This window comes from Carassius auratus, chromosome 16, assembly GCF_003368295.1.
Source record: "Carassius auratus strain Wakin chromosome 16, ASM336829v1, whole genome shotgun sequence".
In the NCBI taxonomy this organism is placed as follows: Eukaryota; Metazoa; Chordata; class Actinopteri; order Cypriniformes; family Cyprinidae; genus Carassius; species Carassius auratus.
Genome location: NC_039258.1, coordinates 14,679,184 through 14,704,394, shown reverse-complemented (window position 1 = coordinate 14,704,394; position 25,211 = coordinate 14,679,184). Strand labels below are relative to the sequence as shown.

Sequence of the window (25,211 nt, the reverse complement as noted above, 5' to 3'; positions counted from 1 at the left end):
GGAAGCACACTGAAGGACACAAAACGTCCTTGTTCAGTGTCTGCTAACGGTAGCTTAGTATGGACTGTGTTGAATGTCTTTTATTGTGCTTGGGAGACTTACCATATATGCACATAGCCAAGGCTAAAAAGGAAAAATAAAATAAAATACAAAAATATATGAGAAATATATTTATTTAATGCTAAATATACTACAAATACTTTTAGATACTTAATAAAAATACCCTGCAATTGTAGTTTTGGTATTGGCCTACTAAACTGCTGTGCTATATGACAAATTTTGCTATTTAATTGTGCAGAAGTCCAACTAAAGATATGTTGAAGTATATTTTTTGGTGCTAAAATGGAACTATTGCAAGTAAACTTCAGATGCACATTAAATTTCTTGCATTTAAAGACCGGTATTATTCAAAGATCCAATTCTCATTAATAATGACATTGAAACACATTTTAGCTTTAAAATTAAGAAATATTGTTCTCCAAATAAAGTTGAATTATATTTTTTATATCAGTAGCCTAAGTCTCGAGTTATATGTCAGTTAATATATTAATAGACTACTTAGTATGAAATAAATGTATTTTAAGTATATTATTATTTTCAATTTATTTATTTTTTTGCTAGGGTTTATATATCAGAATGTCAAATTAGACTTAAAAAGCCATTATTAACCCCAAAATTAAAACCCCAATTTAGCTTAATCACCCTCATGTCATGAATTTCTTAATTCATGAAACTAAAAAAGGCATTTTTAATATTCTGGTTAATGGTTGCAACTTGCATTACTGAGTGGATGATTTGAACTTAGAACACGATCAGATTTAATCATTCAGAGTGGTTTTATAAATAAGATCAACCTATTCTTTGAAAAGATCAGACTCAAATCATTCTTCACAAATCAGACATCTCTACTTACATGACTTTTGCTCCTAATTTGCAGTCTGGATGAGCCGTCCTCAGTTGAGCAAGTCTGCAGATTAAAATTTAAATCTGTTTGTCACAAAAAGTAATCATATGACTTCACGTGGACCGCTTTTTATCATGTTCTGGTAAATTTTTGTCCTGTTTAAGGCTTGACATCTTCATTCAGCATTCATTATCAATGCATGGATCAGAGGAGTACTTCTTCAGAATTTCGCCTGTTGTTTCATGCAAGAAAGGAAGTCATAGGAGTTCACTTGAGGGTGAGTGACAGCATTATCATTTATGAGTGAATTATTACCAGTTCAAGTAAGGCCATATAAAATAGAAAATAAATGCAAGTGCATGTATGAAAAAAAGTATGTGTGTGATTTTGCATTGCATAGCAACTAAGGAAATTATCTTTGCTTTGAAATACCATGTTTTGTCTTTATTTTCGTAAACTCTTCACTGAGTTGAGGAAGAAGTTAAAGACTTTTTTGATTATCGCAGACAGAATGTAGTGCAAACTGAGGCGAAGAAATAACTTCCTCACCTCTGAAACCACATCCTGTCTTCATTTCCCCTGTGACCTATAATGTAACCATGGAGATTGTACAAATTGCCCACGGATTGTTCTTTAGCATGGTGCCAAAATTAATTCAAAACAAATAACATATAATGCTGTTAATGATCTTCTTAAAGGTCTGATATTTAATTTACATTGTATACTAAGCACATATTTTTTAGAACTATTTTTCATTCTTTTATCTGATGGTAGTTAAAAAAAAAACACTAATACTGGTTGTATTCCATTAACCTGCCAAGAGTGCCTCAATGGAAAAGAATGAATAGTGGTGTGTTGCCATGAACTGAATAACTGTAGTGAATCAAACACTGCTTGTAACTTCTCTACCGTTCAGATGACTCACCCTTTGGTTATCTTAAAATATCCGCTGCTAAAAACTGCTACTTTTTTCTGATTTGGTAGATAATTTGTTTCTGACTAAAATGTTGACACAATGTAGAGTACTTGCTCTGGTCCTTGCTTTGGCAAAATGACAGTTGAATAGTGTGGAATTTGCCCCGCCCCTCCTGCACTCTGATTGGTTAGCTGAGTAACCAATGAGTTATTTTAATCAAAAAATAATTTTTTTTTTTTGCCCGAACGCACACTCCTGGCATTTTAAAAAACGTGACGCTTGAGAATTACGGAGCCCTGCACATGACTTGCAAGAAAAAAATAAATTAATTGTGCACATGATTTACTATTGCGTTCCCTCGATTTACTATTGCATTCCCTCGATTTACTATTGCATTCCCTCGATTTACTATTGCATTCCCTCGATTTGCTAAACCGTGTGCATGATTTAGCAAATCGAGGGAACGAATTAGTAAATCATGCGCACAATTTATAAATTGAGTGAATGAAATAGTTATTGTTCCCACAATTTAATAAATTGAGGGAATGAATTAGTAAATTGTGCACACGATTTACTCTTTACTATTTTTCAGGGATTACTGTGCATGCGCACATCAATTTCGCGCCCTTTTTTTCATGCTAAAAAAACGATAATTAATGTATCTGCATAGGTACAGTAGGTTTAGGGTTGGGGTAGTTGTTAACTTTAATAAAAACAATCTAATTGGTAGAAAAAAAAATGTATTATTGGTTTCCTGTAGCTGTATCTCTTCTAGCTACAACTGCGAATATAACACATAATTACATTATTTGCATTACTGTAAGGGTAGGTTTAGAGTTGTGGTAGGTGTAGACATTAATAAATCATAACTTTACAGTAGCATTTTTCGTTGTCGAATTGTACTACCCACTGTTTTAGTGGAAGGTAGGAAAATCTGACAGGGTAGGACAAATCGTCAGAACACCGGCTTTACTGAGGAGATGCGCATTTATTATCGGCCGATATTTATCGTGCACCCCTATATTTAACCCAGTCATTATAAAGTAGTATAAGTAACTTTACCTAGTAGTATAGATGAAACCAATATTTTCATTTCAAACAAGGTTATCTTATTGTATTATTTTTACCTTATAGACTCAAGAATACATCCATTCCAGACACGGAAGACGCTCTTATTTAAATTTACCACATTTATTTTACCAACCAAACATGTTAGAAATGCACACATCGGTCCCTTTCTCTGTGTCAGACTTAACTTTCTTCTTCTTACTTCGGTGGAGTTTTTTGGAGTTTTTTGGCGCGAGTGGGGCTTGAGGAAGTGATGTCGCCTGCCCAGACGCAGCTGATGAAATTTTTTTGTTTGTTGTTGAAAATTGTGTATGCTTTTTTAAAGCCAGCAGTCTGCATTATTTCAACTTATTTTTTTTACATAATAAAGTTGCTAACAGTCTGGTATCCCAAGTGAAAAATAAATAGACTAAAATGTATTTGAAAGACATTTATTTCATGTTAAGCATACTACAAATACATTTGAGTATTTATGTGGTAAATAAAAATACCCTGCAATTGTACAGTATACTAAACTGGGATACTTAAAGTCTGCTAAACTGAAACAAATCATTTTGTACTTAATGTGTGGAAGTAATGCTAAAGTCCAACTAAAGATATGCTAAAGTATATTTGACTGTGCTAAAGTGGTTGGTTCTACTTCCGGAACACTTTAAATATTTTGCATTTAAAGACAAATATTATTCAGAGATCATGCAATCATCATTAATATCGACATAAAAAATGTTTTATACTTAATTTTAAGAAATGTGCATTAAAATTTGAGAACATGCTATAACACCCTAATTTCCTGCTTAAGACATACATGTTAACCGATAATCCTCACTGGCCATTAAAACTGTTATCATCAGAATAATGGGTGGACTCCAGGAAGATCCTTCTGTTTGTGTTGGACTTGAGTGTATTTCCTGCCTTTCTTTTTAGTTTTTTATTTGTTCAGTTTCCAAGTACTGAGTTTGTACAGTATACCACCTTCTCATTTTTTGGTGTTATTGAATTCTGTCTGGAACTGCATTCTTTTGACCATGGAAGCCAAGCCACCATAGAATGTTACTTCAAGAATAAAACAGATGAAGTTAACACCATCTGAATGGAGACATACAGTAAAAGTTAGTTGACCGAACTACAGTAAGTAACTGCCCAGCAGATGCTACGTCAAACTTGCCAGAGATTCATCCAAAAGTAAGCACAACCCCCCACCCCCAAACACATGGCACCATCACCAATTCAAATTTTTTCTACTTGTATGTCAATGCATAAACTGTTCCTTATGGTCAGTGCAAGGGCTTCTTTCTCCAAAACTTCCTGTGGTTTACTCATCAGTGGAAGCCTCATCTCAGTGCAAGCTCACACTGGAAAGTCTATCCAAGAACCAGTTCCCCAACCTTTTCTCTTCCTCAGCCTACGGCTTTAGCTCCTTATCCTCTCTGTTTATGTACAGTGCAGTGGACTCCTTTGTTCCACCCGGGGATATTGTTCGTCCTCCGCTGGTCCCACCCAGCATTGGGGAATTCCCGGTATTGCCTCAGACGCTGGACCTTGGTTACTGGTAAAATAAATCACTGCTCTGCATTGTTGCATGCTTCTCTTAGCTATTTAACACACCTGATCCAGATAACCAGCTCAATAGAAGATAGGTCCATGAATGAACTGCATTCCAATTGACACGGTTCCTACACATTGTTCTTTGTTCCCTACTTCCTGTGCAAGGAAAATCCATTGAAGTTGACTTCACTTTGAAACATTCATTCAAAGTTTTATGAAACTTTACTAGTGAAGTGTGAAATAATATACCTCTGTAAATAAATACAATTTAAATTCACAGCACGCACACTTCTGTGACCTTTGAATGGAACAAAAGTACTCATTTTGAAATGGAATCATGCTGGAATATCCTGTGATGTCCTCTTCACAGGTCAAGTAGAGGAAATGTCTGGAGTGATAAGAGATGCATACAAAATGTGCTGAGTGCTGATATGATATGACTGGAACTGATAACCACTAGTCTAGTCTTTAAAGGGGGGGGTGAAATGCTCATTTTCACTCAATATCCTGTTAATCTTGAGTACCTATAGAGTAATACTGCATCCTTCATAACTCCAAAAAGTCTTTATTTCTATTATATTTATAAGAGAAAGATAGTCTGTATTGATTTTTCCTGGAAAAACACGAGCGCCTAGAGGCATGACGTGTGGGCGGAGCTAAAGAATCACGAGCGCCAGAAGGCTTTTGCGTTGAGAGCGTCTGGAAGCTGTGACACAGATCCAGAGGCTGAAATTTAACAAGAGCAGCATCAGCAAAGGCGTCTCTATGTGGTATGTACTGAAACTGTATATATTTGCTTAGCGGTTTTGGAAAATGACTAAGTTCCACTTTATGTCGTCTTTTTTTTTTTTTTAAGCTGTACATGTGGAAAGTGCAGTTTGATGACAACATCGCATGTTGTTTACTTGATGTGCTTATGCGCCGATAGCTAAGTTAACAACACAGAGATATTTGAAGCAGTTTTACTCACCGCATGCGCTTCCAACACACGATCGTGACCCTTTTTCGTTGGGACTGCATTATCCTTAAGAAATAAACAATGTGCAATCCGAAATGCAGGGAACAAACAAAAACACTTGCACAACTCCGTTGATGCTCTGTAAAAATAAACTGCTGTTTCTCTTTTGGTAATCTGTGCAGGGTTGTCTTGGCCTGGCAACCAAAAACACACTTCTTTTGTGACTTTTCGCGACGCTCTCGCTCTGATCAGTGAAATGTCTGTCCTGCTCAGCCTCTCAGTGCTCTGCTATATGGGAGCGCGCGCTCTTCCAGCAGAAGTGCCTTAGGACCCATATAAGGAAATTCCGCTCCATCTAACGTCACAAAGAGCCATACTCTAAAAAAACTGGCTTCATTTCTTCATTTACTGTTCTGCCAGATTCACTGTGATCCTCCCTTTCATTTCCTTGTCCTGCTCCACTGTGGTTTTCTACTCCTCCCTCCATCCTAGTACCTCCCTCCATTAAAGGGGGGGTGAAATGCTATTTCATGCATACTGAGTTTTTTACACTGTTAAAGAGTTGGATTCCCATGCTAAACATGGACAAAGTTTCAAAAATTAAGTTGTACATTTGAAGGAGTATTTTTGTTCCCAAAATACTCCTTCCGGTTTGTCACAAGTTTCGGAAAGTTTTTTTCGAGTATGGCTCTGTGTGACGTTAGATGGAGCAGAGTATCCTGAGGGCACTTCTGCCGGAAGAGCGCGCGCTCCCGTATAGCAGAGCACTGAGAGCACAACAGACGTTCACTGATCAGAGCAAGAGCGTCGCGAAATGTCACAAAAAGAGTGCGTTTTTGGTTGCCAGGGCAAGACAACCCTGCACAGATTACCAAAAGAGAAACAGCATTAAGGGACCAGTGGATGGAGTTTATTTTTACAGAGCATCAACGGAGTTGTGCAAGTGTTTGTGTTTGTTCCCCTGCATTTCGAAGATGCTTGTTATACAAACAAGGCCCAGTTTGAGGCCGGATTTGCACATCGTTTATTTCTTAAGGATAATGCAATCCCAACGAAAAAGGGTCACGATCGTGTGTTGGAACCGCAGGCGGTGAGTAAAACTGCTTCAAATATCTCTGTGTTATTAACTTATCTATCGGCGCGTAAGCACATCAAGTAAACAACATGCGATGTTGGCATCAAACTGCACTCTCGACATGTACAGCTTAAAAAAAAAAAAAGAAAAAAAAAGACGACAAAGTGGAACTTAGTCATTTTCCAAACCCGCTAAGCAAATATATACAGTTTCAGTACATACCGCATAGAGACGTTGTTGCTGATGCTGCTCTTGTTAAATTTCACCCTCTGGATCTGAATCTGGATCATAAATAAACGGCTGAATCTGACTGTTAGCCATGGTTTGTTTTGGTTGGTTTTGTCCTCACGGTATTGTCACAGCTTCGCTCTCAATGCAAAAGCCTACTCGCGCTCGTGATTCTTTAGCTCCGCCCACACGTCACACCTCCAGGCGCTCCTGTTTTTCAGGGAAAAATCGGTACAGACTATCTTTCTCTTATGAATATAATAAAACTAAAGACTTTTTGGAGTTATGAAGGATGCAGTACTACTCTATAGGTACTCAAGATTAACAGGATATTGAGTGAAAACGAGCATTTCACCCCCCCTTTAATCCTTCTATGGCCCCACCTTCTTTCCACTTCGTTATTCTTTCGGTAACTTCCCTATAACTCATGGCTCTGCATCAGCTTCCTTCCATGATCATTACACAAATTATCCGGTTCTTGTCTTAAATTCTGAAAGGTAGGATTTTAAATTAATTTATTGGTTTCAGAATAATTGTTGCTATTAAATATTGCGACTCTAGCCACTAGGGATGTGCATGAATACTCTAAAATAATTATCAAGAGCATAAACAATGATAAGTCCTGTGTAACTTTTTTGCTGAATTTGAAATTCAGTTACTCTCTTCAGTGCAATAGGCTCCCCTAGTGAAAAATAGATATGTATTTGAAACACCTATCTTTCATGCTAAGTATACCACAAATACATTTACATATTTAGGCACTTAATAGAAATACCCTGCAATTGTACTTTAAGTATACTAAACTGGCATACTTAAAGTCTGCTAAATAAGAAAAATTAATTTTGTACTTAATGCACTTTCATTGTCCGGAAGTAATGCTGAAGTCCAATTAAAGATATACTGAAGTATATTTGACTGTGCTAAAGTGGTTGGATCTACTTCAGGTAAACTTTAAATATCTTGTATTTAAAGCCTGATATTATTCAAAGATAATCAATAGTGATATTAAAACATTTTAGCCTTAATATTAAGAAATGTGCATTGTGCACAAGTAATACTCCAAATAAAGTTAAATTATAATTATATATTGTAAATCTGAAATGATATGTCGGTAAATATGTTAATACATTTGAACTATACTTAGTATGAAATAAATGTATTTTAAATATATTGCTTTAGAAAGACTCTTTAAAAATATATATTTCAAACACAACGCCACTCAGCCTCGTCATTTTCAAGCCTTTGCGAATACTTCAGCATTTGAGAAAAGTTTCAAGAATTGCACTTCTGCCAAACTTATTTTAAGAAATGTCATAACTCCTTTCTTATGAATCTGGCTACTGGACATATTGCTGAACACACAGTTTCCCTGCAAGAGATGACTAAAATAGACAAAAATTACAGTTTAAATGTTAAAAGAGAACATTTCAATATCAGTCAGGATTTTCATCTTCAACCTTCAAATGAACTTCAGTCAGTTCACAATTTCAGCTGTCGCCTGTAAAGGAAAGTGTGAAAATATTAAGAGGAAACCAGTTTAAATGCAAAAACACACCAGTAACAGGTATGTGACGGAATAGAAATTCACGTTGACCTAATGTGACTGCTTAGAGGAGGGGTCTCACTCATAAGCGGAAAACTCTTTTACTCGAAGCCTGGTGCAGAGTTCAGAAAACTGCCTGCCTGTCAGCGTGTGATGTTATCTGTATGTGCTGAGGTAACATTTCTTATATCTTCGCAGATGTAGCGATGTTGTGGTGAGCCCTCCTTTTACTGTAAACACTACTGAGTTTGTGTGTGTGCACGTGTGCTGCGGTGGCATGTCAATCTACAAACTACAAGAAGGACATGACTCTTCTCTCATAGTGGTATCAGTTCCACCGAATCAAACCAATGAGTTGACAGCTCATAAGTGTGAGTAACAGTTAAGGAGAAAGAGTTAGTGGATCAAGATTAGATAAAGTGAATTCATGTTTTGGAAAATAAACCAAAAATAGAAACCATTATGGCAGCTCTCAGACAAAGTGTACTTTATGCGAAGCAGATGCTTTAATCTAAACTCAGGATAAAATGATGAGCTTCATGGATTCTGTGTGATTGGATGTTATTCAACCACTGGCATCACTACTGATTTCACATCTCAGAATGAGTGTCTGTTAAGAGCGTGTCTTTTTACTCATGCTTTTACTCAGAATGAGACATGATGATGGATCAAGACCCTTTTCATCTAGAGTGTTTGTGTGCGCATGTATTCATTTCAAAGAGAGACGGAGAGAAAGAGAGAGTGTGTTTTGGAACTAGTTTAAAGTTAAAAGAAGACAGAAAACCTTTAATGGAACATTTGGGGTAGAGGAAAAAGATGCGCAGGAGAAATATCAACAGAAAGACCCGCTGCTGCTATTGGGGGTCCTGAGGACACTCATATAACGTTTGTTGAACTTAGTTTAAATATGACTCATCTGACATTTCTGATAAAGATTTAATGCTGAAGAGCTGTCCCCTCATCTTCAAAGTTTCAGAGGGGCCTGACTAACTCACAGCTCTCGTCTTTTTCTCCTATCTGGTGCATGCTCTCAAGGTAAGACTTCAGCCACACTCTTCTGAGGACTTCACTATCATAGAGCATATTTAAAGGATGCGGGATTTAACAGGGATGGTAAAAAAGGGTCAACTTGTATGTGATGTTGCAACAAATCTATAGTGATCTTATTGTGAGACTGAAAAATAGTTTTATCAATGTAAATTAAAAGTTAAAATCAATGACAGCTACAAAAAGGTAACTAGGTCAAGCTGATTTTAGTAAGCGAATGGCCGGATCTGTCAGGGTTTTTTTTTTTTTTTTTTTTTTTACTGTGCTGAAATGTTCATTGTATAATAATACAGTATTTCATGCACTTATTTGTACAGAGTATGGAGATGAGCAATAGCAAAGTAACGTTATTGACTCATTGTTTGTTTCAACAAAATTATGTTTGTTTTGGAATACAAGTATTTAATTTTAATTAGAGAACTTATAATTTATCATAATGGCAGAATAACATTACTAACTCACTGTTTGTTTCAACAAAATAGTATTTGTTTTGGGGAAAAAAAGTAAGGGTTTTTTAAATATACAACTTTTCAAAAGTAAAACAAAAAATCTAATAAAAATATATATGTTATATTAATGTTAAGATGTTAGAGATAAGATGTTAAAGATAACATTTCTGCTAATATATATATAAAACCTAACCCTAACCCTAACCCTAACCCATATATGTTATTATTATTTATTTTTTTATTGCATATTTAATTGATCATACTTTGTGACAAAAGATCAAAATAAAGGGAGGGGACCTAATTTAACCAAAAAATTATTTATCAGTAATTATCACATTTAACATGAAGTGAGGCCAGTCACAGCCAAGTAATATATTCATGATTTGTATGACTTAACATTCTCTGAACCCATTTAAAGTCATTCCAGGTGTCATGTGTCATTCTGAGCCTTCACATGCTTCTTTTTTCTCTTCCAGTAAGATGCTTGCCCTGCTCAGTGTCCTCCTGCTTTCATCACATGTCCTTCCACTCGTCCAATCAACGTCGTGCGATGACAAAACAGAGTACTTATATGACCAAACATGCTGCAAAAAATGTAAACCAGGTAAATGAAATTAGCTGCCTCATCACTTGTGTGCAGTGTTGAGTCAGATATAGAAAAAGAACTAGGCTGTTGTTCGCTTAGGATTAGATAATTAACAGAGTATAAAGACTAAAGTGTAATGTAATTAGTCTAATGTTATAGACAAATTATTATAGTATTGATTGTATACCGTTTACGCACCATTTAAATGATGTTCGGCTCTTTGCGGCATATTTCGAAAAGTCAGGATGTGCCGATTGCATTATATAAGAATATTTCAGGGTTCAGCTATAGTCTGGTTTAATGACATTTATCTAAGGTCTTTGAATGACACATCAAGTTTCTCGGATGAGGATGACTTGTTCTCTGAACTCAACCATGTAAACTCTCAAACCAGTGAGCGTTGAATACTGCGTTCATGAATGTCATCATTTTGTCAGAGTCAGCATGATTCTGCCACACTAATGTGTCAGTACTTCTCCTCACATGCATGTTTCCCTGCCTTTGTGTGTGTTTATACAGGAGAGTATGTGTTAGAGAACTGCAAATACCAGTCTGCTACTCAGTGTGCGACATGTGGAAATGGCTTCTTCACGAACGACTATAACAGCTATTTCAACTGGTGCCCTGATTGCAGAACGTGCACCAAAGACCGTATGTCCACTCGATTTCTTTATGATCATAAAACATGTTGTATGTTCTTAGAATGATGTTCTGAATCTTCAGATGAATCAGTTTGAAAAGTCATATACTAGAAATACCAAACATGACAGTAAAACAAAGCAGGGGCTTCCCCTTCAGCAGATCCTGGTGGGTTTTTAGTATGAAGGTACTGTAGGTGGGGGTCTGAAAACCGTCTGGTAACAAACATGATGTAGGACAGCAAATCTTGAAAATACATTGTGTAGCACTGGAAAAAAACAGGTGCACCTGAGTGGTAATGGAAATAACTGCCTACAGAGATGTTTTGATATGCAGATGTCCTGCTGAAGACTGAATTTAACGATTAAACAAGCTAAATACTTAATATACAAGCTAAAATACAAAAAATTGTCATTGGGAAGAAAAGATGATATAACAAGCAAAACGAGAGAAACTAATGTTTAAAGTAACTGAACAAACAAGTATTTAAAAGCGTGTGCCAAATGACACTTTAGTTGAGATTGTAGATGGATGTTATGGTCAAATGACCTGGCCAAGGAGTCTCGTGATAAAAAGTGATGAGCAGAAATGAAAAGTGAGTATCCTGAGGTGGTGTGAGAGTTTATTTGTGAGTCAGCAAAAAAAAAAAAAAACAGTTTGAGCTTGCTGTTTTATTTTGACACTTGTCTTGTTGAAATGACTGTGCTCACATAGAAGTGGAGGCACTTTTATGTCCTAAAGGGTTTCATTCTTTTTGTTGTGAGATGGTCACATTTGAACTCTTCAGTGTCACCGGATCCTTCAGAAATCATTCTAATATTCTGCTTTGGTGCTCAGAAATAATCATGGGTGCATACACACGTAGTCAGAATTGTTGGTACCCTTGGTAAATATGATCAAAGTGAAAATGGGTGAAAATCTCATTGTGAAATAATTGTTTTTCTCAAATTCACATTGGGCACAATTATTGGTACCCCTAGAAATTGTTATGAGTAAAATATATTCATAGTTACAATTTTGAGCACACTATTATGAACATTAAATTATCCAGCCATGGCTTCTTGTTTCACAGGAATATAAGTTATTAAGGGAATTTAGCATTTGTTTCCCCTATCACAATGAGAATAACCAAAGAACATATTTCTGATGTGCAGCAAAAGATAACTGAGCTTCACAAATTAGAAAGTGACTTTTAGGGAAGAGCAGTGAAAATTCCCATTTCCACAATCAGGGCAATAATTAAGAAGTTCCAATCAACAGAATGTTACAAAATGTGTATATATCGTCCTAATGCATGATGTGGAGGAGAGTCTGAGTGGCTAAAGACTCTTCAAGGACCACAGCTGGAGAATTACAGGAAATAGTTGAGTCTTAAAAACCTTTAAAAAATGATTAAACAGCACCTACATCACCAGATGTTGTTTGGGAGGGTTTCAAGAAAAAAAAAATCAAGAAAAGAAAATGCTCCCATCCAAAAACAATCCCCAGTTTATTCATTTTTCAGACACAACTGGAACTTCAATCAGGACTAGCTAATATCAGATGTAACTACACAATTAGATTTTTTTGCAGCAAAGACTCAAGATGGGTTTGTTGAACACGGATAAAAAGTATCCCTTGTGTTAATGAAATATACTGCTGTCGTGGGCTTATATTTCTGCTGGAGTCCCTGGACATCTGGTGAACTGAAGAGGAGAAGCTGGGAATCTGTAGGATCTGGAGTGATTCTGGATGAAGGAATGGTCTCTGATCTCCTGTCAGGTGTTCTCTGACCTCATCAGGCATTATAGGAGACAACTCAAAGCTGTTGTTTTGGCAAATGGAGGTTTAAAAAACGATTGAATAAAAGGATGCCGTTAATTGTGTTCAATGTGTATTAGAGAAAAACATTTATTTCATAATGATATTTCCCCCCATTTTAAATTCTTATCCTCCAATGAAAGGTTAGATTTTTGTGAGTTTTTTTTTTTTTAAAGATCAAAAGGATTAACAATGCAGATTTATTTTCACAGCCTTTGATCATATTTATCAAGGGTTCCAATATTTCTGACCACGTGTGTATAAAAGTGTATGAGAAATGGTTGTGTTGCCATTTTTTTGGATGCTGTTAGAGTTTTTTCAGGATACATTGTTGAATAGAAATTTCTAAAGAACAGCATTTATTTGAAATTGAGGTCTTTTGATACATTATAAATGCCTTGGCGGTCTTTTTTGATCAGTATACTTTTTTGTGACTTTGCTGAATAAGAATATTCATTACTGACCCCAAATGGTTGAACAAAAAATCTCTGAGATGAAATGTGATGAAAACAAAGAACGGTCAAGGTAAATGTGAACACTGCATATTTTTCTATTGTGTGGGTCATTTACAATTAAACAGTAATTCTGACAATTCTTACAGAATTTCATATGAAATTGTATTCAATTCAATCAATCAAGTTATTTTCACCACATCTCAAATCAGCTTTCATTTTTGTGGTAATAATGGTAGAAATAATATTTTTTGATGAAATTTCTGGGGTAAACATTTTAATTAAATTAACTATTGTTTGATAAGTGTGAGTTCTCACAGTTGGAGAAACGAATATACACTTATAGTGCTACATAAGCCCTTTCACTGTTTTAACTTTGCAGATATGACGTATAAGAAGAACTGTACGACAACAAGTAATGCAGTGTGCACATGTGTTGAGGGCTACAGATGCACAGACAGTGATTGCCAAGCGTGTGAGAAAATTCAGACAGCTACTGTTCCTTCAGCTATTACTACAACAATACCGCCCACCCATGGTGAGTGTCCTGACCCGCTGTGGTCAACCTGTTAAATTAGTTGCTGTTGAAGGCAAAGAGTCTATCACACACACAGAGTATATCAGGTGTATTCTCTATTGACCTGTTTACTCTTTCTCTCTCCTTTTCTCCATCCATTTGCTCCTTTTCTATCAACCTCTTCCAGATATAATGTGGATCTCGGTGAGTCTGTGTTGTGCGTGTGTGTGTGTGTGCGTTCTGCTCACCTGTTTCCTTCTCATCAGCAGAAATGCACGACAATATGGATGGATCATGCCAGCATCACCTGGTCAGTGCTACTATAAACAACACATCAGTGCTCTTTATACACTTGCATGAGTTCTTATTATACTGACACTCCATTGCATGAATAATATAATATAATATAATATAATATAATATAATATAATATAATATAATATAATATAATATAATTCTCAGCTTGTATATCTAATAATATCATATCATATAATATCTAAAATGGGCTCACCATCTATTTTGTGTGTTTTCCAGTTTGTATATAATATAATATAATTATAATCCAAGATGGATTGACCATCTATTTTGAGTGTTTCCCATCTTGTTTATCTAATAATATAAAATAATATAAGATAAATGAGCAATATCATTGAGAAAGAGAGCAATACTGTCTTTATATCAGCATGTTGAACTGTGTCTCTGGCCTAATCACAGCCACTGATATAGAGCCGGTATTGCTCGAGGTATATTACGTTGAACAGTACGACAACATGAGTGTAAAAATATACAAAAAACAGCAGCAGAGTGTCATTATAAACCCTTTGTGTGGAACTAATTCAGATTCAAATCTCAGTTTGACAGTTTAACAGCTGAGCTCAAGCCTCCTTTACTTATTCGGAAATGTCACTTTAGAACTAGTAACGAAGGAACGCTGAGTTGCTTCATTAAAAACTCACTGTATTAATTAAAAGCTCACTGTATTATGTGGTGTAGAGTATTGTTTCTCCCTTTATCTGATACAGCATTCATTCCTTAGCTCAATCTCATATTCATAATAAAACATGAGTTTGAATGTCCGCTGAGGAAAGCGATATCTTTGTCGTATTATCCTTTCATCTGTTAAGGATGATTTCCGATGACAGTGCTACTCACTGCATTTGTTGATTCTAACAAGCTATTATTAAAAATAAAAATAACTTCCATTTCAGTCTCTTTCAATACAAAATTCTTAAATGCTCACTTGTAAAACAGTCACTTGTCGCCACCTAATGGTGGAAAAATTTCACAAAAATTACCATCACGCACTGTTTCCTAATACTAAATACTACTATGTATATAAAATATTATTTATTTAATAATAAACAACAACAACAGCCATCATTAAAGTTGTGCTGTAATATAGAGTATCTGAGTAGAGAAAGAATGTTCTGACTACAGAAAACCTATGAAAACTCATAAACCCATTTAAAAAAAAATTATTCTATTTTTAATTAACCTCTATAGTCACTTAATTATAATATTTAGAAGTAAACCAATTTGTGTGATTTCCATAAAATTGTGTGTTTAATATTTCACCCAATGTTTGCACAGACAAGAGCAACTCTGGATCCAGCCAGTGCACAGAGGAAGAGGAGGTACCAATGCCAGTCCAGGAGATGTGTGGAAAGACTGAAAAACTGGAGGATGTCTGAGAAAAGAGCAGGAAAAAGACCACTGATGCGTCTGTGGATTGAGTATTTAATCTGATACAAACCTGCAAAATCTGTACTCAGGTGACCCATCTGAAGGTTTTGTGAGAATGACTGTCCTTCCTGAGAAATGCTGAGATAGAGAGAGATTTGTGTTGCCACTGCACATAACATACAACATAGAGCTAATCTTTTTCAACAAATGAAGGTTTTATTCTCTGCTCGCTTGTTTGTATTTATAATTGGGTAGTTTTTGGTCACCATGCCTATGGACTTTTCTAAGTGTAAATGAATGTATGAGGTAAAGTGCATGTAAATTTATTGTTTATGAAGCTTTTCATTTATTTTTAACATGTCTCAAAGTAATATGAATTTATAGAAACTGCATCTATAAAATGATAATAAAATGAACAAAATATTGTTTCAAATATTTTAAAAAGCAGTTTTTGATGGGAATATAGCATTTCATTTCCTAGAAGTATCTTAAAGTATGTCAACTACCTACCCAGTTGTATAAAATAGAAATTGTATTTGTATTTGCATTTGCTATGAAATTAATGAAGTGCTCTGAGAAACATATACAAAAATAAATCTTTATTGGTTTTATTGCACTCAATGATTAATATCAAGTTTAAAAATGTGTATAACAGCGAATGTAAAAAATAATATATGATGACACAACAGTGTGTTCCTGTGCTCTGCTTAATGACTTCTAAATGAAGAAGCAATGTTGACATTTCCAGACCACCATCAAAATGTCAGGGCTTTTTTGATGGCACAATCCATCATGTCTGTCGCTTAAAAACCAAAGAAAAGAGGAAGAACACTGACAACATTAACCAGGGACTTAACGTGTTTGAACACTGATAAACTGCGTGAGAACAAGAAACTGTTTTTGTGTCTTTTACATTTGTAATAGAATTAATTACAATTAATTATAAATGTTTTATATTTCGATAATGTCAAGACTCAAATGCCACAGAAGTTAATAGATAGATAGATAGATAGATAGATAGATAGATAGATAGATAGAAAATTATGGGAAACATTGCAGTTATAATGACTTCAATAAATGTACATAAAATACATTTCACAACATCTGTGAATCTTTGGTCTTCTGAATGTTTTAGAGCTGCTCTTGCTTTCAAACACTTCCTGAGAGTCATTCAGCCATCGTAAGACGTGAAAGCCATTGGTATCGACTCTTCCCACAGTCAACATCAGCATCCCACTGCCATTCTGATGGTTTAGAATCAGTGGTTACGCATAAATGTAGTTTATGGGTGAAATTGCAAAGCTGGCATGAACTGTCAAGCTCATACGCAACAAGTATGTGGTCCATACTGTTAGTCACACACCCAGGCCTTCCCCTAACACAGCCTGTTGCTCTCTAGATGAAATCCCCTGCTAGGGTTAGAGTTTTGCTACTGGGTACTCATGAAGCATCAGTTAAAACAAACCACACCGCAGTCGAACAGTACGGAAGAAGACGGACACAAATAATCCGTTATCCCTCACAGCACCTCTTCTTTAGATATGTGACACTCTTTCCCTTGCTCTTGAGATGGGAAGAAGATGAAATCGTTCTCTCTGCTCCTTTCCTCCTCAGACAGATGGACGGGGGGAGACTGAGGGCAGGGCACGTTGATATTGCTTAGCGATTCTTCTTGGAGTTGTTGTGCTTTTTTCTCGCCGCCATCCAGTCCAAACTGATTGAGCAAACTAACAAAAACTGTCTTGGGACCGTAGATGTGAAGAGGGCCTACGAGAAAGAGAGAATGATGATTTTTCATACTATTTGCACGTTTTTTTTTTTTTATTGCTTTTTTATGTGGTTCATATCAAATCCTGTTTCTGCCACTGAATAAAAAACAAAACAAGGTAAGTGCGGCTTTTTATTTTATATTTTTGACATTTTTCATAGCAAATGCAAGATGTAAGAATTCTTGCAATTCAGACTATTTTTCTTGCAATTGCAACTTAATAACTCGCATTTCTCAAAAAAAAAAAGTTCTTGCAATTGCGTTCAAGTTATAAAGTCAAAACTGTGTGATAAATACGTCTCGGTTATGTATGGTAACCCTCGTTCCCTGAAGGAGGGAACGGAGACGCCACGTCGCTGATCGATGAAAAATGGGATACCGCTTCGATAGACCTACTAGAGATAGATCTACTTTGAGTGTAAACTAAACGAGCCAATGCACATTGGCATGCAATTATTGCATCCAGCTGCCGCTGATCACAGTGTGAGTATAAGAAGGCAACAGGTGCTATGCATACCAGGTTTTCGCTGAGGAGCCGAGCCGGAGACCACAGCAACCATGGCAACAGGACGTGGCGTCTCCGTTCCCTCCTTCAGGAAACGAGGGTTACCATATGTAAGCGAGACCTTCCCTTTGAGTCGGTCACTCTCGATGCTACGTCGGTCACCGACGCAAAATGGGATCTACCAAAGCGCCATGGGTGCTGCCCCTTCCAGTGCCCTGTGCGAACCGCCTGCACCCCTATAAGGTGAAGGCCGGGGCTTGGAACAAGTAGTTCCACTCACCATTGTCAAAGCACTACCTCACTGGGTGAGATTGGAAAACACTGGGAAAACGTATCCGTTCTGCTTGGAACAGGGACGCTGAGGAAGCCCCATCCTTCCCGAAGGAGGTCTCGGGAGCAAATACACATTTAGCATCCGTTTAGGTGTATATGGAGAAATTTGAGGTGATTAAAACCCTCTTGGGAAGGCAGAAGTCTGCCGGGGAAACACAGGCTCTAAGGCTATACCATGGACTATACACATACGAGTCTTAGGTCTCAGGTTTTTGGGTTTTTGCATTATTGAGATTTTTGCATTATTGAGACACTGTTTTCCAAATGAATGTTGTTCAGTGCTTTGGCGCAATGTATTTTGTTTAAAGCACTATATAAATAAAGGTGATTGATTGATTGATTGATCAGTAAGGAACCTGGCCTTCCATGGATCTCAACAGGGTCTACAGTATGTACACTCGGGAGCAGTTTAAGTCTAGTTTAAGTCTAGTCTACTTTTAAGTCTAGCAAGTCAATGCTAACCGGGGCCTTTCAGTGCCACTACCCGTTTGAGGTGAGAAATCAGGAGGATACCGGCTCTACACGAAGGCTATAGAACCTAGCGAACGTGTTAGGGGTTGCCCAGCCCGCAGCTCTACAAATATCTTTCAGCGAGGCACCACATGCCAGCGCCCAGGAGGATGCAACACTTCTAGTTGAGTGAGCTTGCAACCTGAACTAGCAGGGCACACCTTGAGCCTGATAAGCCAGGGCTATGGCATCCACAATCCAGTGGGCCATCCTCTGCTTAGAGACGGCACTCCCCTTCTGGCGGTCTCCGTAACAGACAAAGAGCTAGTCTGAGGTCCTGAAGCTTTGTGTCCGGTCTACGTAGCATCTCAATGCTCGGACGGGACAGAGTAAAGCCAGTGCTGGGTCTGCCTCCTCCAGGGGCAGCGCTTGCAGGTTCACCACCTGGTCTTTGAACGGTGTAGTGGGAACCTTGGGCACGTAGGCAGGCCGGGGCCTCAGGATTACCTGGGAGTTAGCCGGCCCAAACTCTAGGCACGAATCGTCGACCGAAAATTCATGCAGGTCCCCTACCCTCTTGATGGAGGCCAGTGCAAGCAGGAGCAGAGTTTTCAATGAAAGAAACTTTAGCTCAACTGAATGCAAAGATAACCCTTGAGTGAAAAGTCTGTATTACATTTAATTTCATACATAGCCTACATGAATATACATACAAACAATTTATGTGATATTTTAAGCAGCTTATTGACCTTGTCACACAATCATGAGGGTCTACAGTGGTCCTCTTGATAATACAATTTTCTGTTTTGTGTTTTACTGCATTTTTATGTATATTGGTTTGGACACTTGACATGATTTCACAGTCAAATAATTTTAATAAAAGAAGAAAATTACAAAAAGCTACTCTTTATAGTACCTAAATTGCCAGCTGGAGGCACAGCCTGCTCCGAGCTGATTGGCTGATGAAACGAGCAGTCTGTGTTGTGATTGGTGGGTGTGCTGCCATGTGACAGCATCTCCTGGGCATGGGGCTGCTCATCTGGTTGGCTAGTAGGAGGTGCAGTCTCACTGTCCACCTGAAGAGATTGAAGGACTGTGAGTCAGATAATTCATGACTTGTTCACAATCACATACTGCCAAAGTGTACAATGGCTCATTACTAACCTCCATATCACCCAACGAGCACTGCCTGACAACTAATGAAGAAAAGAGACAGTGAGAGGTAAGATAAGATAAGGATTAACTCACAAAACATAGGAGAAAAAAATGAGTTTGTGTTTAGGTGTGTGTTACTCACAATGTTTAAAACATTCCTTCTCTTTCTTCCTGCAGAGCCGGAGGAACAGCGTAAGGATGATAATGGATAGCATTAGAAAACTTAATCCACATAAAATCCACAGAACAAATTTACTGTCACCTGTAAAATAAACACAGGGTTCTGAGTTAGCATTTATGTTGAGATGAATAGCTGAACAGGTTCAATGGAAAAGATCCTATTAGGGAAAGATTTCCCTAATGAATGTCTGCAATTAAATATCTAACGAATATCAAGACTGAAGGAACTTGTTTTGACTTTCTACTGTGCTGCACGAATGACCCTTGAAACCCGGACATAAGTTTGAATGTGTTGTTAATTCCTGAAATAATGTTTGTGGTTAACACAAGCTCAAAATACTTATGTCAGTGTTAGATACATTAGTAATGCAAGACCTTGCGTGTGAATCTAACGCTTTAGGGTTCATGAGAACATATTTATGTATTAATTTATTTTACTTTGGTTTGTTTCAGAGCTTATTTTCTGCAAAAATCCATGACAAAAGTCAGGATTTAAGTATTCAACCCTACCTCCTGCTCCTCCTAGTGGCAGGCCACTTACTCTACTTTAAAGAGGTCCTATTATGCCCTTTTATAAAGCATTTATTTTGTTTTTGGGGGTTTCTAAAGTTTTCATGCTTGATTTTCCAAAAACATAATTTACATAATTTACATTATTGCAGCACCCCTCTTCCCAATCTGTCTCAAACACACTGTTCCTGTTTCAATGAAACCCCTCTTTCCAAAATATGAAATGTGCTCTGACTGGTCAGCTGGTCCAGTGTGTTATGACTGGTAAACTGCCTACTAAAGCAGCTCTTGATCTTCGTCTTCTTCTCGGTTATTTATTATTTGGTTTCACTGTTTGGATGGTGTTACTGTCTGCAAACAATGACAAACATTTTATCCAAAATCTGTTTTCACGCCACCTTATATTAAAAAAATTACTTCAGTTCATTAGCAATTAATATTTGTATATTTATTACATTAAGTTTTAAGTTGTGATTTACCACCACTCGCACGTCATCCACCTCATCCCCCACCCCCCAGGCGTCCCTTATTTTTCTGTATTGAAGGTGGCCACCCTAGAAATGGTATGCTTGTCAGTGGCAAAACTACTTTATTAAAAAGGTCTCTTTGTATGCCAAATATCAGGAGGAAACATAAATGTATTAAATGTATATTTCTATACTACATAGAAAGAGTTGTTGTTTTTATCTTAATGTGTGTTATATTTATTTGCTTGGTAAATGTCTTTTTTGGTTTTGGTTCTTTTGCTGTTGTAGGTAGAATAAATAGCCAATTATTTCTCCTTATTATTGTAATTGGGTCCTCTTGTGAGCATAGGCACATGCCTAGCATGAATCCGGTCCTGGCCATGGGGCCTGATGCTTCAGAAGCCCCTGTCAAAATATTGGCCCAGTCCATAATCAAACCTTGCATCAAGCGTACTACCCCTAGAATACAACTGTACATACATCATGCAGAGATAAACAACAGTGCTTACCCAGTTCAATCTTAGTAGATGAAGTGGTGGATGTAGTGGATGTAGTGGATGCAGTGGATGTAGTGGATGATGGGACATCAGCAGAGGTGGAAGATGGGATTGTGGTGGGGGCAGCAACACAGGAGTCACATTGGTCCGTGTATGGATCGCGCAAACAAATGTAACCCTCTTTACAGCGACAAACTAAATTTGATGTCCTTGTGCAATCCTTCTCCACCTCCATGTTGTATTCTAGCATGCACACATACACACACACACGTTTTGCCATACTTCCTATTTCTATTCTCACTTCATCTTGTTTATAATATCATTAATTAGGTGTAACAAGCTTCATACCAGGTCTGCAGTTCTGGAAGCAGCGGTGGCATCTATCCTCTCTGTTTTTCTCACTTGTGTAGAAACCGAGATCGCATTGAACACACTTATTGTCAGAAGTGTAATAATATCCTAAGAGATGGTGAACAGTAGAGAAGACGAAGGGGAAAAATAGGAAGTGGAAATACAGAGGACAAAAAAAAAAAAAGAACATTAAGGTCAAATTAATTCAAAGTAAATAAGTTTTAGTCTATAGAAGTTGAGTTTGTCTAAGATAGAAAGAGGGCAGAGGCCATGCAATTGTTGGTCAAATTATGAAGGTGTTAGATGGATGTCTTTAGCTTGAGCTGCATCTCTCACTTGTGTGAGTGTGAATTGATGACGCCGTGTAAAATTCAGAAGATTCAATTGGTCAGATTACAGTTTCTTTCATAATACATGAATGTTTTGGGTATCATGAAGCAACTGTACTGTGATCTGGTATTTCTGCTCTTGAGACTTTAGCAGCTCATAGAACCATTAATGGTAAAAGTTATGAAAGCTGGCACATTGAGTGAAAAGAGTCTGAACATTTATCATAGCAAATTCTAACTCTGTCCTTCTTAAAATTTCAAGATTTCATGATGATAGAACGGTTGTCATATATCGCATCAATGAATTTGATGGCATGCATCAAAGGCTGTATGTCTGCAGCTTTGACTTATTAGCACTAATGGTAAGATTCTTATTTGCATCGGTGCATCAACATACACGTTAACAATGCAATGCATCGATTTAAAAAAGTGTGCATCGGATACAAGTTAGCATTTGTAGTGCGATGCACTGTTTCTAATATATTTGTGTCTGTAAAAAACTATTTATTTATATATAATTATTAGTAGATTATTACTGAGAAATGATCAATAATTCTATCATCGCATTTTCTCATCTCTACTGCTGCTACGGGAACATGACGTGTCACAACATTACGGAGACCGAGGTGTAAAGCCCCATTCACACCAAGAACGATAACCATAAAGATAACTATAAAGATACCGATATTAGCGTCAACACCAGCGAACGATATCGTCTGTTTATTCTAATTGCACACCCATCTGCTGCTTTACATTTTCGAGACCGTTATAGCAGAACGGATTCTGATTCAATGTTTGGATTTTTCATCAGCTGGAAACAAAATGGTTCTGAATGTGATTCCAATTATATCGTTTCTCAGTGCATTTATCGTTATAGTCGTTATATTATCGTTTTAGAACTATATCTTTATTGTTATCTTTGTGTTATCTTATCAATGATCTATATCATTGTTATTGTGCATAGTGTGAACGGGCCTTTAGAAGTCAGAAGGCACTTAAGTTAATTTATGATTCAGCGTCTGTCTGAAACAAAGAAATAAAAGCAAACTATCAGTACCAAATTGAATTGCATAGCATCATATTTTTCATTGCATCGTATTAATAGCATTGCATTATATTGAATCGAATCGAAATCGGATTGCACTGCATCATAATGGGGTAAATTGTATCTCATCAGTAGCTGCTTCTTTAATGAATTATATTTTTGACTATATATCGCATATATTGCTATTTGGCGTATAGCATCTTACACTAACTATACCACATCAATTCGGTGTCAACGCCACCTATTGGTCAAAAGTACTAAGCAGTTATGTCACATTACAAATTATTCTATTTATGGATTTTGCTTAAAATAATCTCCAATATTTTTTTGTTTTTGCAGTTGGTCGCTTGCTGCTTTGAAAATTTGCCCCTCATTCTACCGCTGTTGTGCATGGGCCCTTAACTGCTGCTTGCAACTATTTTTTATTATCATAATCATAAGCACACAAACTTGTAGCGCATTTAGTTTTACAGTTTAATGAACTTTAGTATTCTTATTTACCTATGGTGGCTAATGAATCGGTCTTGTTCATTCACAAGAAATAGTTTACTATGTTGAAAAATGAAATAAGGGGTGGGATGGGGTTTCTTGTTACTGTAATTTGTTTGATTGACTTATTTGAAATAATAATAATAAAAAAAAAAAATTCCACTAACCGAACATTTTTAATCAAAAGTGCATTCTCTAGTAAAACTGATGCGTTCCCCTAAAACTCTTTGCATTTTCTAGAAAACTATTCTATAAATAGTTTTTGCCCTCCCACCTCAAATAAGTCCCATAAGAAGAGGTTTGCAAGTTAAAGCAAAAGTTTATCAGAAAAGTGCAAAGGTTTTTATTTAACTTAATGCACTGCATAGATACTAAAAGGACTATCGTAGCACATTTAAAAGTAATAACTTAACATGGATTTGACTGCACAGATATTTAGCTCAAAGGGCAAATGTTGAATTGTTTGAGGCGGATGTGGGTGCTAGCACACAGACACACTCACATACATGCACCACACTTTTCTGCACAGACCCAGACTTGCTGACTGAGGTCTCTTAAAGGGATAGACGAGAAATAGCATCAAAAACAGGACGTTACAAAGTAGCTCAAACAGGCAGTGGCATTCTAATGAAGGAAGTGGTTTATGCTTCTGTGTCAGAACATACCATTTCCCATCACGAGAGAAAAAGAAACAGAGGGAAAGGAAGAAGAAAGAACGGTGAAGAAAAACCTAATAAATAACCAGTGATGTCCTGATTTCTTGCTCATCACATATGTAATACTGGGAAGTGTTGTGACAGAAAGGTACGCTGACGCACTCCACAAAAACGGGGAGAGAGTTCAGAGAAATTGATGCCGGATACGAGACTGAGAGAAATAATGGCCCGAAATGCTTTCTCACCTGGATCACACAGCTCTACTGGAAGGGCCCTTGGATTTAGCCTTTTTCCGTCCTGTTTAAAACAAGAAAATGTGTTATGGATGCATCCAGTTGAGTGACACTGTGTTTTTAAAATGCATTAAAATACGGTTTTGCACTAGTTCTTTAGCAGATTAGTTGAACACAGAGCATGCAGCACACTACGAGTCTCCACAACAAACCATTCTAGGAACAATATATAGTATGCATATTTTAGCATAATTTACCATAGGCAGCCCATACATCAGGTGACCTGTCAGCATCACCATGGCTACAGATAACACTGTGACAAGCATCTGTAAACATACAACTATATCAGTGATCCAACATCACACAAACCCTCCATCAGTCACTGGAGAGCATATACACAAACACAATCAAACTTTCGAATAAAGTACTGTGATTTAGAAGAGTGCTTAAAGTTTCACTTCAGTGTTCACATGTTCATGACTAATAAAACATCTCATTTTGCAACAACCGAGTATGTCAAAAACACAGGGGAAGTAGATTTGTGGATCTGATAAAGACAAGAAATAAGCATGTGACCGGCTCCTACTTTAAGTTAATTTTAAATTGTAGTCAGCATTTTAAAAGAAAGACGATAGTCAAAATACAAGTGAAAATGGTCGGTAACTCACAATTAATCGAATCCAAAATCTGTCAGCCTCTGTTTATGTGTCTTCTGCCAGTCTGAGTTCTGTTCTGATCAGTTCATCTCATGGTTTCCTCACCTGCTGTGGCTTCCTGTCACTCCCCTCCCTCTCTTTCTCACACTGTCCATCACCTGCTTACTGTTGTGAAGA

The 25,211-nt window shown here is 37.0% G+C and overlaps 2 protein-coding genes across 8 annotated transcripts; one reads left to right on the top strand and one right to left on the bottom strand.

Annotated features, from left to right (window-relative positions):
• Positions 1–912: 912 nt before the first annotated feature.
• Positions 913–16,021, top strand: LOC113116245 (tumor necrosis factor receptor superfamily member 5). 7 transcript variants are annotated; one of them, XM_026284283.1, is made up of 6 exons: positions 913–1,181; positions 10,210–10,337; positions 10,839–10,970; positions 13,593–13,748; positions 13,915–14,037; positions 15,318–16,021. In XM_026284283.1, exons 2-6 carry the CDS (start codon positions 10,214–10,216, stop codon positions 15,416–15,418), a joined length of 636 nt encoding a protein of 211 aa, XP_026140068.1. In that variant the 5' UTR covers positions 913–1,181; positions 10,210–10,213; the 3' UTR covers positions 15,419–16,021. The 7 variants fall into 7 exon arrangements, with proteins under 7 accessions (XP_026140068.1, XP_026140063.1, XP_026140065.1 ...); XM_026284278.1 differs by lacking the exon at positions 913–1,181 and adding an exon at positions 7,117–7,191 and having other exon boundaries at positions 8,436–10,337; XM_026284280.1 differs by lacking the exon at positions 913–1,181 and adding an exon at positions 7,799–9,272.
• A 150-nt stretch (positions 16,022–16,171) lies between these two features.
• LOC113116244 (uncharacterized) lies at positions 16,172–25,157 on the bottom strand. The gene is made up of 9 exons (XM_026284275.1): positions 25,047–25,157; positions 24,636–24,704; positions 24,391–24,442; positions 21,624–21,734; positions 21,288–21,518; positions 19,764–19,883; positions 19,631–19,662; positions 19,383–19,542; positions 16,172–17,177 (listed from the first exon to the last, which is right to left on the bottom strand). Exons 2-9 carry the CDS (start codon positions 24,702–24,704, stop codon positions 16,930–16,932), a joined length of 1,023 nt encoding a protein of 340 aa, XP_026140060.1. The 5' UTR covers positions 25,047–25,157; the 3' UTR covers positions 16,172–16,929.
• Between the last annotated feature and the right edge of the window lie 54 nt (positions 25,158–25,211).